General features: G+C 41.1%; 1 protein-coding gene across 2 annotated transcripts in view; it reads left to right on the forward strand.

Annotated features, from left to right (window-relative positions):
- The first annotated feature begins 1,594 nt into the window (after positions 1–1,594).
- The window catches only part of ehmt1b (euchromatic histone-lysine N-methyltransferase 1b), a 117,677-nt gene continuing 102,625 nt past the window's right edge, over positions 1,595–16,646 (forward strand). Inside the window, exon 1 of one of the 2 annotated variants that reach the window (XM_063211052.1) lies at positions 1,595–1,643. In XM_063211052.1, coding sequence (XP_063067122.1) covers positions 1,623–1,643 — 21 coding nt within the window. In that variant the 5' untranslated portion in view covers positions 1,595–1,622. Of the gene's footprint in view, positions 1,644–11,473; positions 15,134–16,646 lie in introns of those variants that run through there. The other variant, XM_063211053.1, reaches the window with a different exon arrangement.

A 16,646-nucleotide genomic window follows, 5' to 3' on the forward strand; every position in this document is an offset into this window, starting at 1 on the left:
AGTATGCTTGCCCGTCTTGCATTCGTTGCCCTTCATGCATGCCTTGCCTTTCATGCATGAATTGCCCTTCATGCATATGCTGCCCTTCATGCGTACACTGCAAACAGTTAACCATCTATACATGAGCTAACTTCCTGTTTGGTATGTATCATATTGACAAAAACACATTTTCACTAACGTTAGCGCCCCCCATTGACCGTATTGCACTAAATTTGGTAGGTACCCTCTGGGTGTACTGGAGATCATGTGTGAGAAATTCTGTTAAGATCTGTCAAGGCGTTGCTGAGATATGAGCTAACTTCCTGTTTGGACAGTGCGTTTGTCTTTGTTGTCAAATTTGATTGGCTGCTGTGCGCCAATGCTTTCAGCTATTGCTCTGTAAATTTCGGCATATGTGCAAAATAGTCCAATGGTGGTCTGATAAAAATTGTAGGACGAGTAGTCAAAAATTATGGGCGGAGCCTCATTTTTATTGATTTTTGAATATGTCAAAATGGCGGGAAATCCATGATTGTAAATATGACATCATAGTATGCGTTGGATTTGGCTTGACCCAAGGATTGCAGCGATACCAAGTGTTTGATGAATTGAGGTCAATACGGACCAATATGGACAAAACCACATTTTTGCTTATTGTAGCGTCCCCTAGTGGTGCATTTGCACGAAAATTGTTACGTGTCCTCTGGGGATAGTGTCGATTATGTGTTTAAAATTGGGTTCTGATACAAGTATCCGTTGCTGAGATATTAGCTCACTTCCTGTTTGGCGACTTCGCCGCCAAATTTGATTGCCTCCTGTTTGGAGCCGGTTTAATCAATCGTTCCAGGACTTTCGGGGTAGATGTATCTCAGTCCGAAGATGCCCTCACGAAAATTTCGTGACGATGGGACTAAAATTGTGGGCGTGGCATCATTTTTATTGATTTTTACAAAATTCAAAATGGCGGAAAAACTTTCCAGGCGGAAAATGACGTCATGGAGTGCATTGGATTCGGCTTGGCCCAAGGATTCCAGAGATACCAAGTTTGTGAATTTCTGACCAACGGTTCAAAAGTTACAGCATGTAATGTACTTGCAACTTTGACCTGCTGGTGGCGCTAGAGAGTTCGAGTTATCCATAAACTGAGTACAAGCACACATCGTTGCACCGAACCGAACAGTTTGGCACTGGAACGGACTCTCTATTTCGAAGATTTCTTGCCATTATGATGGGTGGTAGAATAAAAAAATATAATAATAAGAAGGAAGAATAAGAATAAACGGTACAATAACAATAGTATGCTTGCCGCATGGCAAGCATACTAATAAACGGTACAATAACAATAGTATGCTTGCCGCATGGCAAGCATACTAATAATAAGAAGAATAAGAATAAACGGTACAATAACAATAGTATGCTTGCCGCATGGCAAGCATACTAATAAAGCAAATAATACATTAAAAGCAAATCGTAAAGGATAGAACGACTATGCTAACGCTGAAATGGTTGAGAAGCCTAGTTCTAACGAGCGACTGCCGCTGTGTGCTGCGAACGCAGTCCCCCTTTGAATGAGATGGGAAATTAATGGGAAGTCAGTGACGTAAGAAGATCGGGGCGGGGACTTGGTGGATGGCTGAGGAACCATGGCTTCAGTGGAAACTGAGGTAAGAGAAACGATATTACATTGCAAGTTTGTTTCTTGGTGATGGTGCGCTGTCGCTGCTGTGTGCTCTGGTGAAATGTTGTATATGGCCTACAGTTGCAGCACATGTAGATCACAGAGGTTTAACGGCATTTACTCAACCGCAATCTTCATTATTTTTCAAACTGCCCGCCTCATATTCTCTCTCTAGAAAGTCGGCTTTTGTGTGTAGAATGGGCATGAATCGTTGTTGATGACAATAATGGGGGCGGCCGCTTGGCCGAAGGATGCTTGCCCCGGCATCTGAATATCCAATACAAACTTGTGTTATGTCAACGAGCAGTTCAAAGTATACTTGTTCCCGGGTGTGTATACTATCCGGCTTCACACAATCAGATTTGTTGTCACATTAAGGAGAGTACTTGCATCGTTACACTAAATAAGAAACCAATGTTTAGTCATACCAACCCCGGTAGTTTGCTTCGTTAAATGAGTGTATGTGGACGTCTCTGCGACCTGTTAAAACCATGCCATTGCATTGCAGCCATGGAGTACAGGAGGCTAGCTGGGCTAATTGTTAGCCGCTAACCATATCACTACGTTAATTGATCATTGTTTGGCTCAGACTGTTTGACATTTTGTCCCGAAACCCTGTTTGTCAACATTGACCACGAATCGATATTTACAGTTTAATGGCAACATGTTATATTTAGTCATGCAACTGATGTCAACAGTGAGTTGACTTAGCTGGCATTGCTTCATAGATGTTTGTCAAGATGCATCCATCATAACCAGTCCACATTCTGTAGAAATGGTGGTTCAACCAAATATATAGAACTGGTTCCAGGTGTGCAGTACCTTGTATTGATAACAGTTTCGGGTTCGTGCATTGTGTTTACAGCATGCACTTGCACCTGATCTCACCTCGAATGTGCATGGCATGCCTGCACAGAATGCGTTGCATTTTGGTTTTAATTTAGAAGCCTGGGAAATAAGCTACCAGGCCCTAAGACTGTCCTTAAAACGGAGCCCAACTTCCGATACTTCACAGTGAGTTTGTGTAGCCTCACACATGTGTTTCATCCGGTGCGTTGTCTTCAACCTTCAGGTGTGAGTCAAGGGGCCAATCATGTTGTGAAGTGAGGGATGTTGGAAATAATGCAAAATGATGACCACGGCTAACGAAACACAAGCTTTGAAAACATTTCCTTTGATTCACTCTTTACTTAAAACGAGTTAAAACTGTTGCCGGCATCACACTTTGCTGGTACTTCTACATCCAGACATTCGGGAAAGGGCACTTTTCCTCCTTCCTCCAGAGGGCGCTTTAAAGTTGCAGGAAGAGATTCGGCGCGAGCGGCGGCAGCGCGTAGGAAGTTCTGAGCTCAGCTCATCTTGGTCTCGTCAACCCTGTGACCTTACCGGTTTTTAAAATATAACGTGAACATAATTTCACAATTATTATTTTTTAAGTGAAACATCGAATGGCCTTTTGTAACCCGCACCACGTGCGTTTCTGGCAAGGATCACCCTACCAATTAGACAATTCCAGAGCTGTTAGCTCCCTCGAATCTCCAGTCCATCCCGTGGAGCATTGTTCAGTAGGCCTACAGTTGCAGAAATCATGGGCACCAGTTGGTCTTATGCAGTAAGTCCCTTTTGATTGCGGTGTTGCAAAACGTGATGAAAAGCTACAACAAACCAATTATCAGCCTAACATTCTGTCTGTTCTGATATATGGGTGGGAGACGTGACGCCTTGTTTTTTCGTAACATTGGTTAAACACCTACAAAACTGTTATTTTTCCTTTAAAAAACAAATGTCAATGAAAGAAGATGTGGTAGGCCTACACTATGTTTCATATTAGTCTTAGATGAGAAGAAACATTTTTGTTAAGCTTTATGTAAAGGTTTAGGCCTATATGTCAATTATCCTGCGATGTGACTGTAACCGAAACCTGGAATATAACGTATATATAAATTAACCAACAACATTTTGAATAATGTATGAATCATTTGGTATGATTGCATAAATATTAACTTTATATGAAGATATGTGAATGTGAAAAAACTCAAGACAGTAATACTAACTACAAGTTCAATTTCGTAACACAAATTGTGTCCTGTGGGGTGACATGTATGTCAATGTTTGTGAATGGGCAGCTGCAAAGCCAACTACAAGGGTATGAAAGACTGGCTCCTAACCAGTCAGTACCTCAGTTATTGGAGAGTGCTGTGGAAGTTTAAGGTGACTCTTAACCTCTTAATATGTCTTCATATTGCAATCTTTCTGTCACGCAATGCTTAGGTTCATTTTATGGTGTCCTGTGGTGTGACTGGTCTTATAGAAGGAAAAAAAAAGTTTTTTATAAATGAAAACACATATTAAGATTGAACACAATATCATTATCAAGTTAGCATGAGCTCAGATGTCAGTCATGTATACAAAAGGATTAAAATGGCCATAATGCAGTGAATTCCCTGTGGTGTGACTCCATTTTCCTGCGGTGTGACATGCCTATGCAATGTGTTGATGTGGGACACATTTTCCCAAAAATGGCAAAAATAAGGTGAAATTCCACAGACCACTAAATGCTTTATTTTTTTTCTTTTTTTTTCCAATTTTTATCCATTATTTTTTTCAGGAATTTGAAAAACTTTTTTTTTTTTTTTGCGTTACGCCCTTAAACGTCAACCACCCACATGCAATGCATGTTTTGCCTGTGTGAACCATGTCGCCACCATTTTCCAAGTCTTAACATTTCAAGCATTTGATTGGTTATCAAGATAGAGCACTTAGATATGACTCCATCTAATTGTCACACCCAGTTGCTCTAGCATGTCAATAATTTACTTTTGTAAGCAATTTGAAAATTATTTGTTTTGAGATCCCCTCGTGGTGGCTGGAAAGCTGTTTTTTTCTTTGACTGCTGGCATGCCCTGCAGCAGATGGCTTGGTTCAGTTAAGCCTCACTGACTGAGCTGAGTTGAGCATGTTCTCTCTCTGCTCAGCGCCAGCGGCTGCACCAGAGTTCTAGTATTAAAGTTCTATAAGAAGGCGTACTCCCATTGGCTCCTGTTGTTCCCTCAAACGCGCAGTTCCACCAGATGGTGAGGCCAGATGTAGAATACTTTTATACATATGGGCGAGGCGACCGCTGAAGTATTGTCATATTCAGGGTTCTAAATTAACACCATGCAACCATACAAATGCTGGTGAGATTTCAGTTTGGCTGGTACAGAAGAACTTACTAGCCACTTTGACTCGTTATTGAGTGTGCGTTTGGCTAGTGAGATTTACATCTACTTGCTATTTTGGGTGGTGATGGAATACCTTAAGGGCCTTGGTCATATTCCAATGTCCATACTTACTGCCCTTTCCCCACTGTGCTGCTGTATGTATCGGGCGAGATGAAGAAGTGTACTGTAAGATACTAATATTTTGGGTAAAAAATGTAAGAATTTTGTGTATGAATTTTGGAACAAATAATCAAGCAGCTTAGTCAAAATGGTAGCAGGAATACCAGTCTGATTTGACTGAAAGCTTTCACTTTCAGCCTAGGCTACTTGAAATGGTTGATCACGTCAATAGGATTTCACCAAAGTCTTCAAAAGGTTTTTTTTTAATTTAGCAAATCTGAATGGGTTTATGTGTTAATTTAGGTTTTTGATTTGTTGGGGTTGCAGCTCTGTACACTTTTAAAAAATTTGTTCAGTTTACCTCGTTTTGCACATCCTCACTACACCTCAGTGCATTGCAAGGCTCATGGAGTATTTCCAGCTGTAGGCCTGTGTTTTCATAGTTCTTTTTTCTTTTTTTTTTAACATCCAGTTTGAAATGTCTGCAATGAGAGAACTCATTCGGTAAACCCCTTGGGGTGGTGAGAGTTTGAAGCTTTTGTCATTTGAAATGGATTTATCACCCAGGCCAGCTGATAATACTTGCCGTTGACAATTGGTGACCAACTGCTGTTTGTGTGTAGCCTGATTATCATCGACTTTCAAATCTCTTTGAGACTTGATCTGACCAAGAGCATAACAATTAACGTTTCCCAAACGTCATGGTTGAGCTGCCTCCCTAGGTTTGCTACTGGTTGACTGGTTTCCGACAAAGTGGGTGGAGTTCCAGGATTTTTATGGAGATCAGAAATGATATTTACATTGCTCTTGGCCTGACTATAAGGAACGCTGAAGGTGTTTCGTCACTAGGAGGGAGTGGCCTGGTTAGGTTGTGTCCAGTCTGGTTTCATTGATCTCACAATGGAATGGCCTAAATATCAGACACCGGTTCAACTCCCGATCTGCCAGGTTGGTGGGGGGGAGTAATTGACCACTGCTCTACCCGGTCTCCCTCCATGACTGAGGTAACCTGAGCATGGTGCCGTCCCACCAATCTGATCCCTTTCGAGCGCCATTGAGGGCTGCCCCCAAGTTGCACGGGTGAGGCATATTTGCAATTTCGTTTTGTGGAGTGTGCACTTAGGTGTGCTGTGTCACAATGACAATGTGAGTTGGAGTTTCACACGTGGGCTTTCACTTTCTCTCCATTTATTACACTTCCTGTTAGGGATGTTAAACGGTAGCCATTTCACCGATAGTCACCAGGATCAACGGTAGCCGGTATGGTAAAGTCATGGTAAAGTTTTGGGAATCCTTGTAGTAGAGCAGTGTTTCCCAAACTAGGGTACGCGTACCCCTAGGGGTACGCGACGTCATTGCAAGGGGTACGGGAAAAGATTTGGAATTTAAAAGAAAATAATGCAGGGGGAAAAAAATCAAATGGCCAAGAATAATGGCAACGTAGGCTTAATACAATAAAAAAGTAACCCTGCAATCAGTCCCAGCACTTTACTATGCATGTACAAAGTTGTAGGTGAGGGGGGAAGAACTAATAAATGCGAATGTAGCAAACGCCATGTTCTCATTACGCGTCTGCTCGCATGGTCGTAGGAGGGAAAATGTATGCCTAGTCTGGCATAATCAATAGGCCTACATTTTTGGGGGGTACGCGGATGGACATGAAGTGCTCCAAGGGGTACGTCATGTAAAAAAGTTTGGGAAGCACTGTAGTAGAGTAAGCTTAGGCTTTGTTGATCCCAGCAGATATCCCTACAGTTACAGACATACACCTAAGATAAAGCAGAAAATCACTTCATTCTCCATTCTGTATTCAGTTCAGTACTGAGTTTCACCTTTTCTTTTCTTGTGGTCCTTTATTAATACAGTGGTCTGATGAGGGAACGATAAGTTGATTGATCTCTCCTCACTTTCTCTCATGTTTGGTATAAAAGCCCTGTTAGCTACAGCCTTCTAAGACGTGATGTTTTGCTTGACTATTGTGATTTTGTTTACTCTAATGAAGGACTAGATGAAAAATGAAAAAAGTCCTCTTCAACAAGGATTTTTCAGCTCTGCTTCTGGTTGAAGCATACTTTTTTATTTTTAATCTTGTCATTTGGTTGTCCTGCTCACAGATCAAATAATTTGGATGTGTATGCTTTAACCTTCTCCTTCTATGAAGGACTAGCTTTTGCGAATAGGCATTATCCACCTGGTAACCACCTTATTTTGATAACATGTGGTGACTGAGGTACCCTGAGCATGGTACCGTCCCACCGCACTGCTCCCCATGGGGTGCCACTGAGGGCTGCCCCCTTGCACGGGTGAGGCATAAATGCAATTTCGTTGTGTGCAGTGTGCAGTGTTCACTTGTGTGCTGTGGAGTGCTGTGTCACAATGACAATGGAAGTTGGAGTTTCCCAATGGGATTTCTTTCTTTCTTCTTTTCTGTGTCCATCCATCCATATCACATGGTGATGTCATGTTTCTCTTCTGTTGTACTTTATGAGATGAAGAATGTCCTGAACATGGAAGACAATGATAATGATTTCACATTTTATTTTTTTTCTTTTGCATTCTAGACTAGCTGCTGTTGAGTCTGGCACTTCATGTTCAGTTTAGCACGATTTGCTTCTCAGGAGTCCTCTGTGTCAGCTAGGCCTCAGTTGTTTTTCCTGCACACTTTTAGATCAGTGTATTGCGAAGCCTAGAGTAGAGAATATATGAAAAAGGCCAGAGGTTCCTAACCTTTCATTCCAAATTTCTGCTGTGTTTTAATCAGAATATTGATTAGTTAGTTATTATGTTTTATTAATTAGTTCTATTACAAAGAATTCTTATTTCACTCCAAGACATTTCACCCCCATTTGAATTCCAGGCAACCACACAGGGAGTCCCGACCCCAATGTTGAGAAACACTGGACGAGGCCTATCGCACTGTGATGCCGTTTTCCTCTTCTGCCTTTCTTGAGTGCCTTCAATTGAGCATGGCAGAAAGTGGCAGGTTTTGTGTTTTCGGCTGAGCATTTGTCACATGTCACCTGGGCAGCTAAATGTTATAGTGTGCTCTAGCCTACATCTTGCTTTCTTGCTGTCTCGCTTTCTTCTCCTCTATAAGTAAGCAACCCCACAGCCTGATCCAGGTATTGAGAGAAAGCTGGCAGACTAATCTTGAAGAATGTGCACCAGGTGTGCTAGTTTTTTTGTGCTAGACATATGTTGTATTCTTGTTTCCCCCTGTCTTTAAGCTGTTGATTATTCCAATTGATTTACTTTCCCTTCATTGGAAGTACTGTTCCATGTTTGCATTTCACACCAGGCTCCGTTGCCAGGATAGTACTTTTAAATGGCAAATAATTGCTCAAAGTATAGTGTAACTCACATACGACGACCTAGGTTTACATGAAAACGAAAGAGGATCCACATTCTCTGTGGCTTTGTGAAACTTGCAGGTAAATGGAGTTTTATATGCGTCTTTGGGGAGTGTGTGACAGTGACCTGGATTTTGTACACTAATGAGTAACCTTGGGTGTATTCTAAGAACCTGGCTAAGTAGTAAACCAAGTTAAATTAACCTTGAGGTAGTGGTAAATCATGTAATGGAGAACCTGGAGTCCTTGTTTCTTCATTATCTATTAGCAGGTTTACCACTTCCTGTAGGTTAACTTAGCCAGGTTTATCACTTAAGTTAATCATGTTCTTGGAATTGTACCCTGAGTGACAGGGATTACAGTTTAACAACCACATTCTACTCTTACCAGCTGTGCTGCATTTTATTGGCTGAAGCTGGAGACCTAATAACAGCTGGTTAACGTACCATTCTGCTCTTTCTTGTGTCTTTACCAATTCAAAGTGTTCACTGTAGTTCGAGTACCCTTTAATGGAGCTTGAACAGCCATAGGCACATGTTTTTACTCACAATGTGTCAGTTATAGCTCATCACATTTTTAATTTAATCCAGGAAAATATTGATCCTATTTTGAGTGGGTGAATGAAAAAAAGGAGTAATAAAGCCTCAATTCTTGTGTGTGTGTTTTTTAAATCACACATTTTGTCCCTTTTGCACTCCTTAGAGCAGGGAGGCAGGAACACTAAACTTAAACTTGGTACTTTGTTCATCTTAAACAACTTAAAACATGTGAAATTGCCTTTGTTTTTTTTCTCCCCTTTCTTCTTTGGGTAGCATGTCTGTTAAGATGGGTTTTTGTTTCCACCCTCTGGGAATTTTTCTGTACTTCAAAATGGCTGCCTGCCCCTCTACTGAGCATGCTCCATGAGCTGACTCACTGTGTTGCTTTGTGCTTGGTGTCGACTAAAAGTGATTTTGAATGTATTTCTTCAACCATCATCAGGCTATGTAGTCTAGTCTTTACACTGTGCATTCAAAGTGCTTGACTAGCATTTCTACGCTTGCTGGACTTTTGAGATTGCTTGGAGGCCGTATTCAGTTTTCTGTTTTTTTTTCCTCTTTGTTTTCTGCAGTGTTTCCCACAGAAATTTTGGAAACTATGGGGGCAGCCGGGGTTTATTTTGTCCGGGGGGGGGGGGGGGGGGTCTTCTCACACGGGCCTTTTTTTTTGGGGGGGGGGGGCGGGGTGGGGGCTAGTATTCTTGCAGCGTAAATGCAAAACGGCAAAACAATGACTACAGTATGACATTGGCGCATGGAGAAACTGTAGGCCTGGGCCTATATTTCAGCCATTTATATTTTGAGAAATAAGGCTACATAAGATTTTACCCATGACTTGTATAATAGTAGTACATTGTCATTGTCAAAAAATGCAGTACAGTGAATAATTTCTGTTTACAACACAGTTTCATTCGTCCCTCATGCAGGGTCTGGGAAACAATAATAAAACAAAATAGGAGCAGAGATAAGAATTTAAGAGCACTGTGAAATTGTTAACGCATAGGCCTAGACGAAAAGGGTCTTAGAGGTAGGCTATGCCTTTTCCCCCACACATATCTGTAGGCGTACACATTCTTCATGAGGGGTGCTGGTCACAGGACCAGTTTTTTCCAAATTCCTCCCATTAAAAGGGCTGAACAACATATTACACATTTATGTCTATATTCACATTCATTACACATTAATTTCTATATGCAGCCCGATGTCAACTCTCCTGTGTCAATGAAGGTCTGTCACCAAACTCATTTACAACTGTAAAAGCAAAGCCCTAGGGAGTGTTAGTAAACTCATCCCAACTGTCCCTTCTCTGAGGGTTTTTTATATTGCTCCCAAACCCAAGTAAACTACAACAACTTGACTAGGCTTTTGATCCCTGTCTTTCAAGCACTTGTGGTTCTCTCTATAGCAGGGGTGCCCAACCTTTTTTTAACCAAGATCTACTTTTGAGTTTGATGGTCTGCCGTGATCTACCAAGTCAAATTCAAGGATGTCAGTATGAAAATTTAAGACCACCATTTATTAATCACCATTATTATGAACCAAATGTTTTCAGTAGGCTACTATGGCCGTATCTTTTCAGTGTGTTTTAAAGTGTGTTGAATAGCCTATCTTTACAAAGCAATGCAGCACTGATAGTATGCAGAGATAATTTCAGTCATACACAAGTCATAAACAACTGAAACAATTTAAAAATGATAAACATTTGGTATATAAAAGGCACATAGGCCCTATTTCTAAAATATGATGAAGCATTATCATGCCTTCAGTGGTATAGGCTACAAATTAAAAAGGGCTCAGAAATTCACATTTGTTATGGGTAAATAGTAGGCTACTATGAGAGAGAGAGAGAGAGAGAGAGAGAGAGAGAGAGAGAGAGAGAGAGAGAGAGAGAGAGAGAGAGAGAGAGAGAACTCATTGGATTGGTTAACACCCCTGTTAAGTGTGACGACTTCTATGAAGGTTTTTTTTTTCAGCTCTCTGGGACAGTAGCACAGCACAGGCTTTCTATTGTGAGTTTGGCCAATCGTTTTGTCCACAACTGAAGCAAGAAACAGCACAAATTGAAGTGAATTCCATACATTTCCACAACTAACATGTCCCTTACACGCGGCACGCGATGTAAACGCAGTTAGCGATGATGCATGCGACTAGCGATTTGGACGAAGATCCTCGCATATCGGCGTGTCATAACGCATCGTTGCGCACATGTTCTGTTACTCACCCGATGTTACACGTGTGCACACATGAATCAACTGTAATACCCTTACGGTCACTTCCTAATGCTTTCCCCTCATTCTGTGTTACCGTGGGACTACTTATCTAACCAATACAGAGTCTATAGGATGTATTTACTCCAGGAGGAAAATGCGAAGGAAATTCAAAATCGTAATTCAAATCGTTTTTAACAAAAACGGATATCGTTAAAAAAAAAAAAAAAAAAGTAAAAAAAAGTAAAAAAAAAAAAAAAATTTTTTTTTTTTTTTTACATTTTCGTAAACTGTGGCGGCCAAATTTAAACTATGGCGGGCCGCCATAGTTTCCTCAATGTATGGGAAACACTGTTTCTGTTTGGCTGTCATATAACCATATGAGTTTCAGATTTTACAATTCTCATGGCCTTTTTTTGTCAGCATGTATCAATAACGTAAAACTAAAAAAAGAAATGCAATGTAAGTGTAAGCTTACAACTTTGGTGCTTGACGGGAGATTTGCAAAGAGGAAGGGTTTGGTTTAGCTTGATTTATTTTTAACATGGTAAACTGGTGCTGTGTGGTTCCTCTGAGTTATTTGAGAAACTGGTTGGACATGGGCTGCCCTACTTGAACTTGGTGAGAATGGATTCAGTTTTGGAAAGTAAATATTTGAAATCCTGTTTTCCTGGAGCGGCTGGGATGATTGCTATGCTATATAATAATAGGGCTTCCAATATGGTATGCTAATTAACAAACAAAACACCTACATGCACTTCAATGCAGCAGGTGTACTGCATTGCATGGTTGAGAGAAAATGGGCACTTCACACGCTAATCAATGTGGCCAGCAACATTGCTTGGCAGCCATTAAATAGCATGGTCATGACTTGAACCCAGGGTGGTAAAGGCACATATAACTTAAGCTTACTTTTTGTACTGATGTGTTACCCCTCACATCATATGAGTTGTTGGGGTTAAAACTTAGTGTAGGCTAGTTGTTCCCAAACATGTGTTATCATTGGGTGCAAACGCTTATAAGCTTAATTGCTAATTGTCGTCATCCTAGAAGTCTTTGTCGAGTGTATTCATGTCTATTTTATAATTTCTATTTTTTATTGTTTCAATTCTCATTTGCATTGTGTGTTTGTCATGTTGTAGATTCATGGCGTAAGTGCAACACTAGACATTACATAGATGTTGCACCATGTCCCTAAGGAGATAGATAGACTGTGTTGTAACTGAAAAACACTAAAAACCTAACAAGAACCCACCACAAACTTGATCCAACCAGCAGGGAGTCAGCTGATTGTAACAACAACAACATAGTTGACCTCCGTCGTCAGAGCAGGATTTACATTGTCTGTGTGATGAAGCCCACTGTTTACCAGTGGTAGAGCTTTTACAGTGCAAAGCTTTTTTGAACAGGCATCTTTGGGGGATGCTGAAAAGGTGGTTATTGCGGGAAAGTTTCCATTGATAATTTGAAATTAATCATTTTAGTGTTTGAATTCATATTTTTTGAAGACTGTGTGAAGAAACCACTACAGCAAGGGAGTTGCAGAGCATTAACTTAACACTGACTGGACCTGGGCCATGATGCATCGCTCAGTCAGTCCACAGTCAACAAAACTTCTTTGGCTTTCCCGCCCCCTAGTCACTGCAATACAGTAGCACACACTATCTGGTCTGACGTGTTGCTGCCAGGACAGGACACGATGTGGCTTACGAAATGGCGGTGAAGTAGTCGTTTGCCTTTCCTCCTCCCTCCCTCCCTCACTTCTTCTCTGAGCATGCTCCTGTCTCTGCCAGTAGGGGGAGGGTAGCCAACGGTACAGAAAGGGCATGCATTCTCTTCCCTTTGACAGCTAGTCAAGCCTCCCTTCATGCCCTGCTGTTTGCTAGTGGTTTTTTTCAGATGCCATTCTGCCCCACAAAAGCAAAGTGCAGCAACTACGGCAACACTGAAACTGAGAAAAATGCCTTCAAAGCCTTGGTATTTGTTTGCATATTGTACGCTTAGTTACTGCAAATATGGCATGGTAATATCTCTAAAACTGTACATCTGAACCATAAGGCTTTGTCATTAAGATCAAGGAGGTGTAATGAAGACCGTTTTCAGTCTAAACTCAAGTTTGACAAAATATGTAGTTACTGCACTTTGTCTTTGTCGGGCACATTTGGAGGCAATTTGTACTCACGTTACGTCATGCTTTTTTGGTTCAAACTAATGGCGTCCATCACCAAAAAATGTCTTTATCGTGTGATGGTTGTATTGTTATTAGTCCTGTGTTAGTTTTCATGCATTTTATGATTGGAGCACAAGTTCAAATTTGATTGTTTTTCTCAAAATAAAATGAGCTGTCTGATTTGAAGACTAGTCCCATGTGTTTCCCATGGTCATTTACGTTTTCCATGTTAAGCAGGCTTTGAAGAGTGTCAATCTTTCACTTTTAGAATTCCAATGCTGGATTGGATTTGAGTTGTTGGAGCTGTCTGTTGCTTAGAGGAAGAGAACAGATCGTTTTGAGTGTCATGGCTGTTGGGTGACCTACCGTATAGGCTAAACCCAAGTCAGTTCTGACATGGCAGTTGGAATGCTTTGTCTCTGGGTAATTCAAAAAAACGTGTGAAATCTGTCCAACATGTTAAGAGCTCTGTGCCCGGCCTATGCTATGGGAGTTGTACTCTTGCATGGCCTTACTTTTACAAATGACTGTTGCATGTGTGCATTTGTATTCTTCAGTAGGACATTGTGCATTGTGCTTTGATGGTATTATTGTAGCCACACCTTCATGAATGCCTGTCTCAATAAAGACCAATTGAATTCAGGCTAATCAACTGTTTGTTAGCAGTTTGTTGTAAAGAATATGACCAAACTAGAGTTGGAAGTGTATTTTAATGTCCCCAGGGAAATCTGTCTTTACAGTACATGACATAAAAAACCTAGAAAACACTAAACTGTGCACTGCTGTGCATGGCATTTCTCTGTCTTCAAACATTAAGCAAGTGGTTGGGACAAAGGAGTTCTTATATTTGTTCAGTCTGCAGTTTCATGTCCTGGAATGTCTACCTGAGGGTAGCATGTGACTTCTTGATGCAGAATGTGTGTAAGGTCCTCTAGAAGTGTTTCTATGTCTGAATGGATTAATTTTCTCTCTTTTATTTCACTAAAATGCAGTGCTGTGGGAAGGTGTCCTGATTTCTGGTCATTCTTGGCCTTGGTGAGATGCACTGAGCTGCCAGTCACCAACCTTTTAGGACACCCTTGCTCAATATTTGTCCCACACACTAAACTAGGTCAATAGGCCTAATTTCGTGATATGCTTGTTTCAATGTCTGTCTTAAACACTGTATGGTAAATCCACCTCAGTTAAATAGCTTGACTCTTTGGTCTTTTTAAACCTTCTTGCTTAATTGGAAAGTAGGCTACTTTTAAATTGTAGCCTATTATGTTGTCTGTAAGGTTAGTCTGCATTACTCTGCACTCTGCAACCACGAGTGTGTTTCAAAAAGCATGGTAACAGAACTCCTGGTGCATCGGGTAAGTTAGCTGAGTCTAAGGGGGTCAGCCACTGGCATTAATGAAAGCCATTAGGGATTAGAATGGGTGGTAGAATGGTGACAGAGTTGCAACCTTGGCATTGTCACCTTGGTCTTGCTTACTGTAATATCTCACTTTGATCTACGACAGGGAAAGGGAGAGCGAGAGATGGGGGACTCTTATTATGAAATGGGTACCCTGGTGGCGAGAGAGGGGAAAGGGAGACGAGAGAGAGAGAGAGAGAGAGAGACCTCCTTTTGTTGAGCTCAGTAGCTAGCTCTAGCAGAGCAGACATTTTCTTGCGCTGGTGTAGCGGAAGGCAGCTGGTCTGCAGTGTCCACCAATCAGATGGCAGGCTTCTGGAACGGGAGGTGGGGGAGGGGGTAGCGAGAACGAGAAGAACGGAATCTTCTTCCTGTGATTGCTGCACCTTCTGAAGGGCCTCTTTCCTCCTGCTCTCTCTCTCAACTGGGCCAGTAGGCTTGAAGCCCTGGTAGATCATGAGGCAGGGGGGCGCTGGGAAATGACATGAGTGAGTGTGCTTTCCTATTCCAGTCTGCAGATCTGATGATATCTTCTGTGGTTTGCATGACATGACGTGTATTCTTTTTAGCAATGTTCTTTTTTTGCCCACAGTGTGTTTTGTAGGCTAAGCTTAAGTAAACAAATCCGTGTGGACCTCTCTTGGAGTAGGCTTAGCTGTCAGTCTGATGTTCCCTCACACCCTTGCAAGCATTGAGTAGCTGAATAAGGCTGGAGTCAGAAGGTGGGCACCATGTTTTGAAATTAACGAGCCAGAGGCCAGCAACACGGTATCTTCAAAATTGAAAGATGCATTTCGGCCTAGTCCACTTTGCTACAGGGGTCATTTCACATGAAATAAGACACTGGGGCCCGACTGACACAGATTTTAATACAACCAAGTGTGCTGTTTAAGTAACGAGGTAGAACCCCAGAACTGCATTTGCATGTATCTGGCACTATTAATATTAAGGGAGAAAGGGACTTAAGTTTTAACTAAGAAGGTAGGACACTATGTATTCATCCAAGATTATGTCAGTCAATTCAAGTTACAAAGAGATGGTGTTGATGTTGTTTTTTGTAATTCTATATTACAAACAACATGGAACAAAATTATTTGAGTATGAAAAATTGAAAATCAAAAAAGCATATCTTGGGACTTTATCCCTGCAATGACTCAAGAACCAAACACTGAGTTTTCATTGCTCATGACAAGATAGTGACCTTTTTGAAATGGCTTTTTTCGATATTCAATATTTAACTTAAATATTTAACGTGTCATAACTTAAATTCATACTTGGATAACTGTTGTGTTCTATGCGGTTTTTGGAATTTGTAAAGCCAGAAAAGAGCTTGAAGTCTACTGTATTTTGTCCATTTTCATTTGCTCTGTGCCCAACCCAACTTGTATCTTGTTACTCCAATATTTCCCTCATCACTTCAATGCCTCTGATGGCTTATCAGTGCTGGGCCTGTGATGCTTTTCTGCAGAGATTCCACTTCCTGCCCTGCAGTCTAAAGTTTGAGTTCAACAGCTGCTTGTTGTGACCCAGCCTTTTGTGTTTTTTTGTTTTCAGATGTCAGGTGGTACCACCACAGCTAAGGCCCAAAATTATAAGGACAACTTCTGCCAATTTCAATATGCTGTTGTATTGCTCACGCTACCATTGACTTGTCAGTACTCAGTGATGCTGCATTTTTCGGCTCAGCCCTTTCCGAGATCTGAGCTATTTAATGGGGGCAGACTTTATTAAAAACTTTCTTAACATAGGCCTACTCCAAATATTATCCGAAAAGGTATCACTGTTTGCTAGTTGTCTTTTTGGAACCTTTTGGATGTTATTGGGAATAAATCAAGATGTTTGCAAAAAGCAGAGGCACTCTGAGATTTGAGAAAAATATTAAAAAGCCTTTAATTTAACATGGCAATTCTGTTAAAAAAACACATGGGCCTACGCGTAGCGGCCATATTGGCCTTCATCAGGCTTTTTAATATTTTTCTCAAATCTGAGTGCTTCTGCTTT

Source organism: Engraulis encrasicolus, chromosome 11 (assembly GCF_034702125.1).
Source record: "Engraulis encrasicolus isolate BLACKSEA-1 chromosome 11, IST_EnEncr_1.0, whole genome shotgun sequence".
Taxonomy (NCBI): Eukaryota; Metazoa; Chordata; class Actinopteri; order Clupeiformes; family Engraulidae; genus Engraulis; species Engraulis encrasicolus.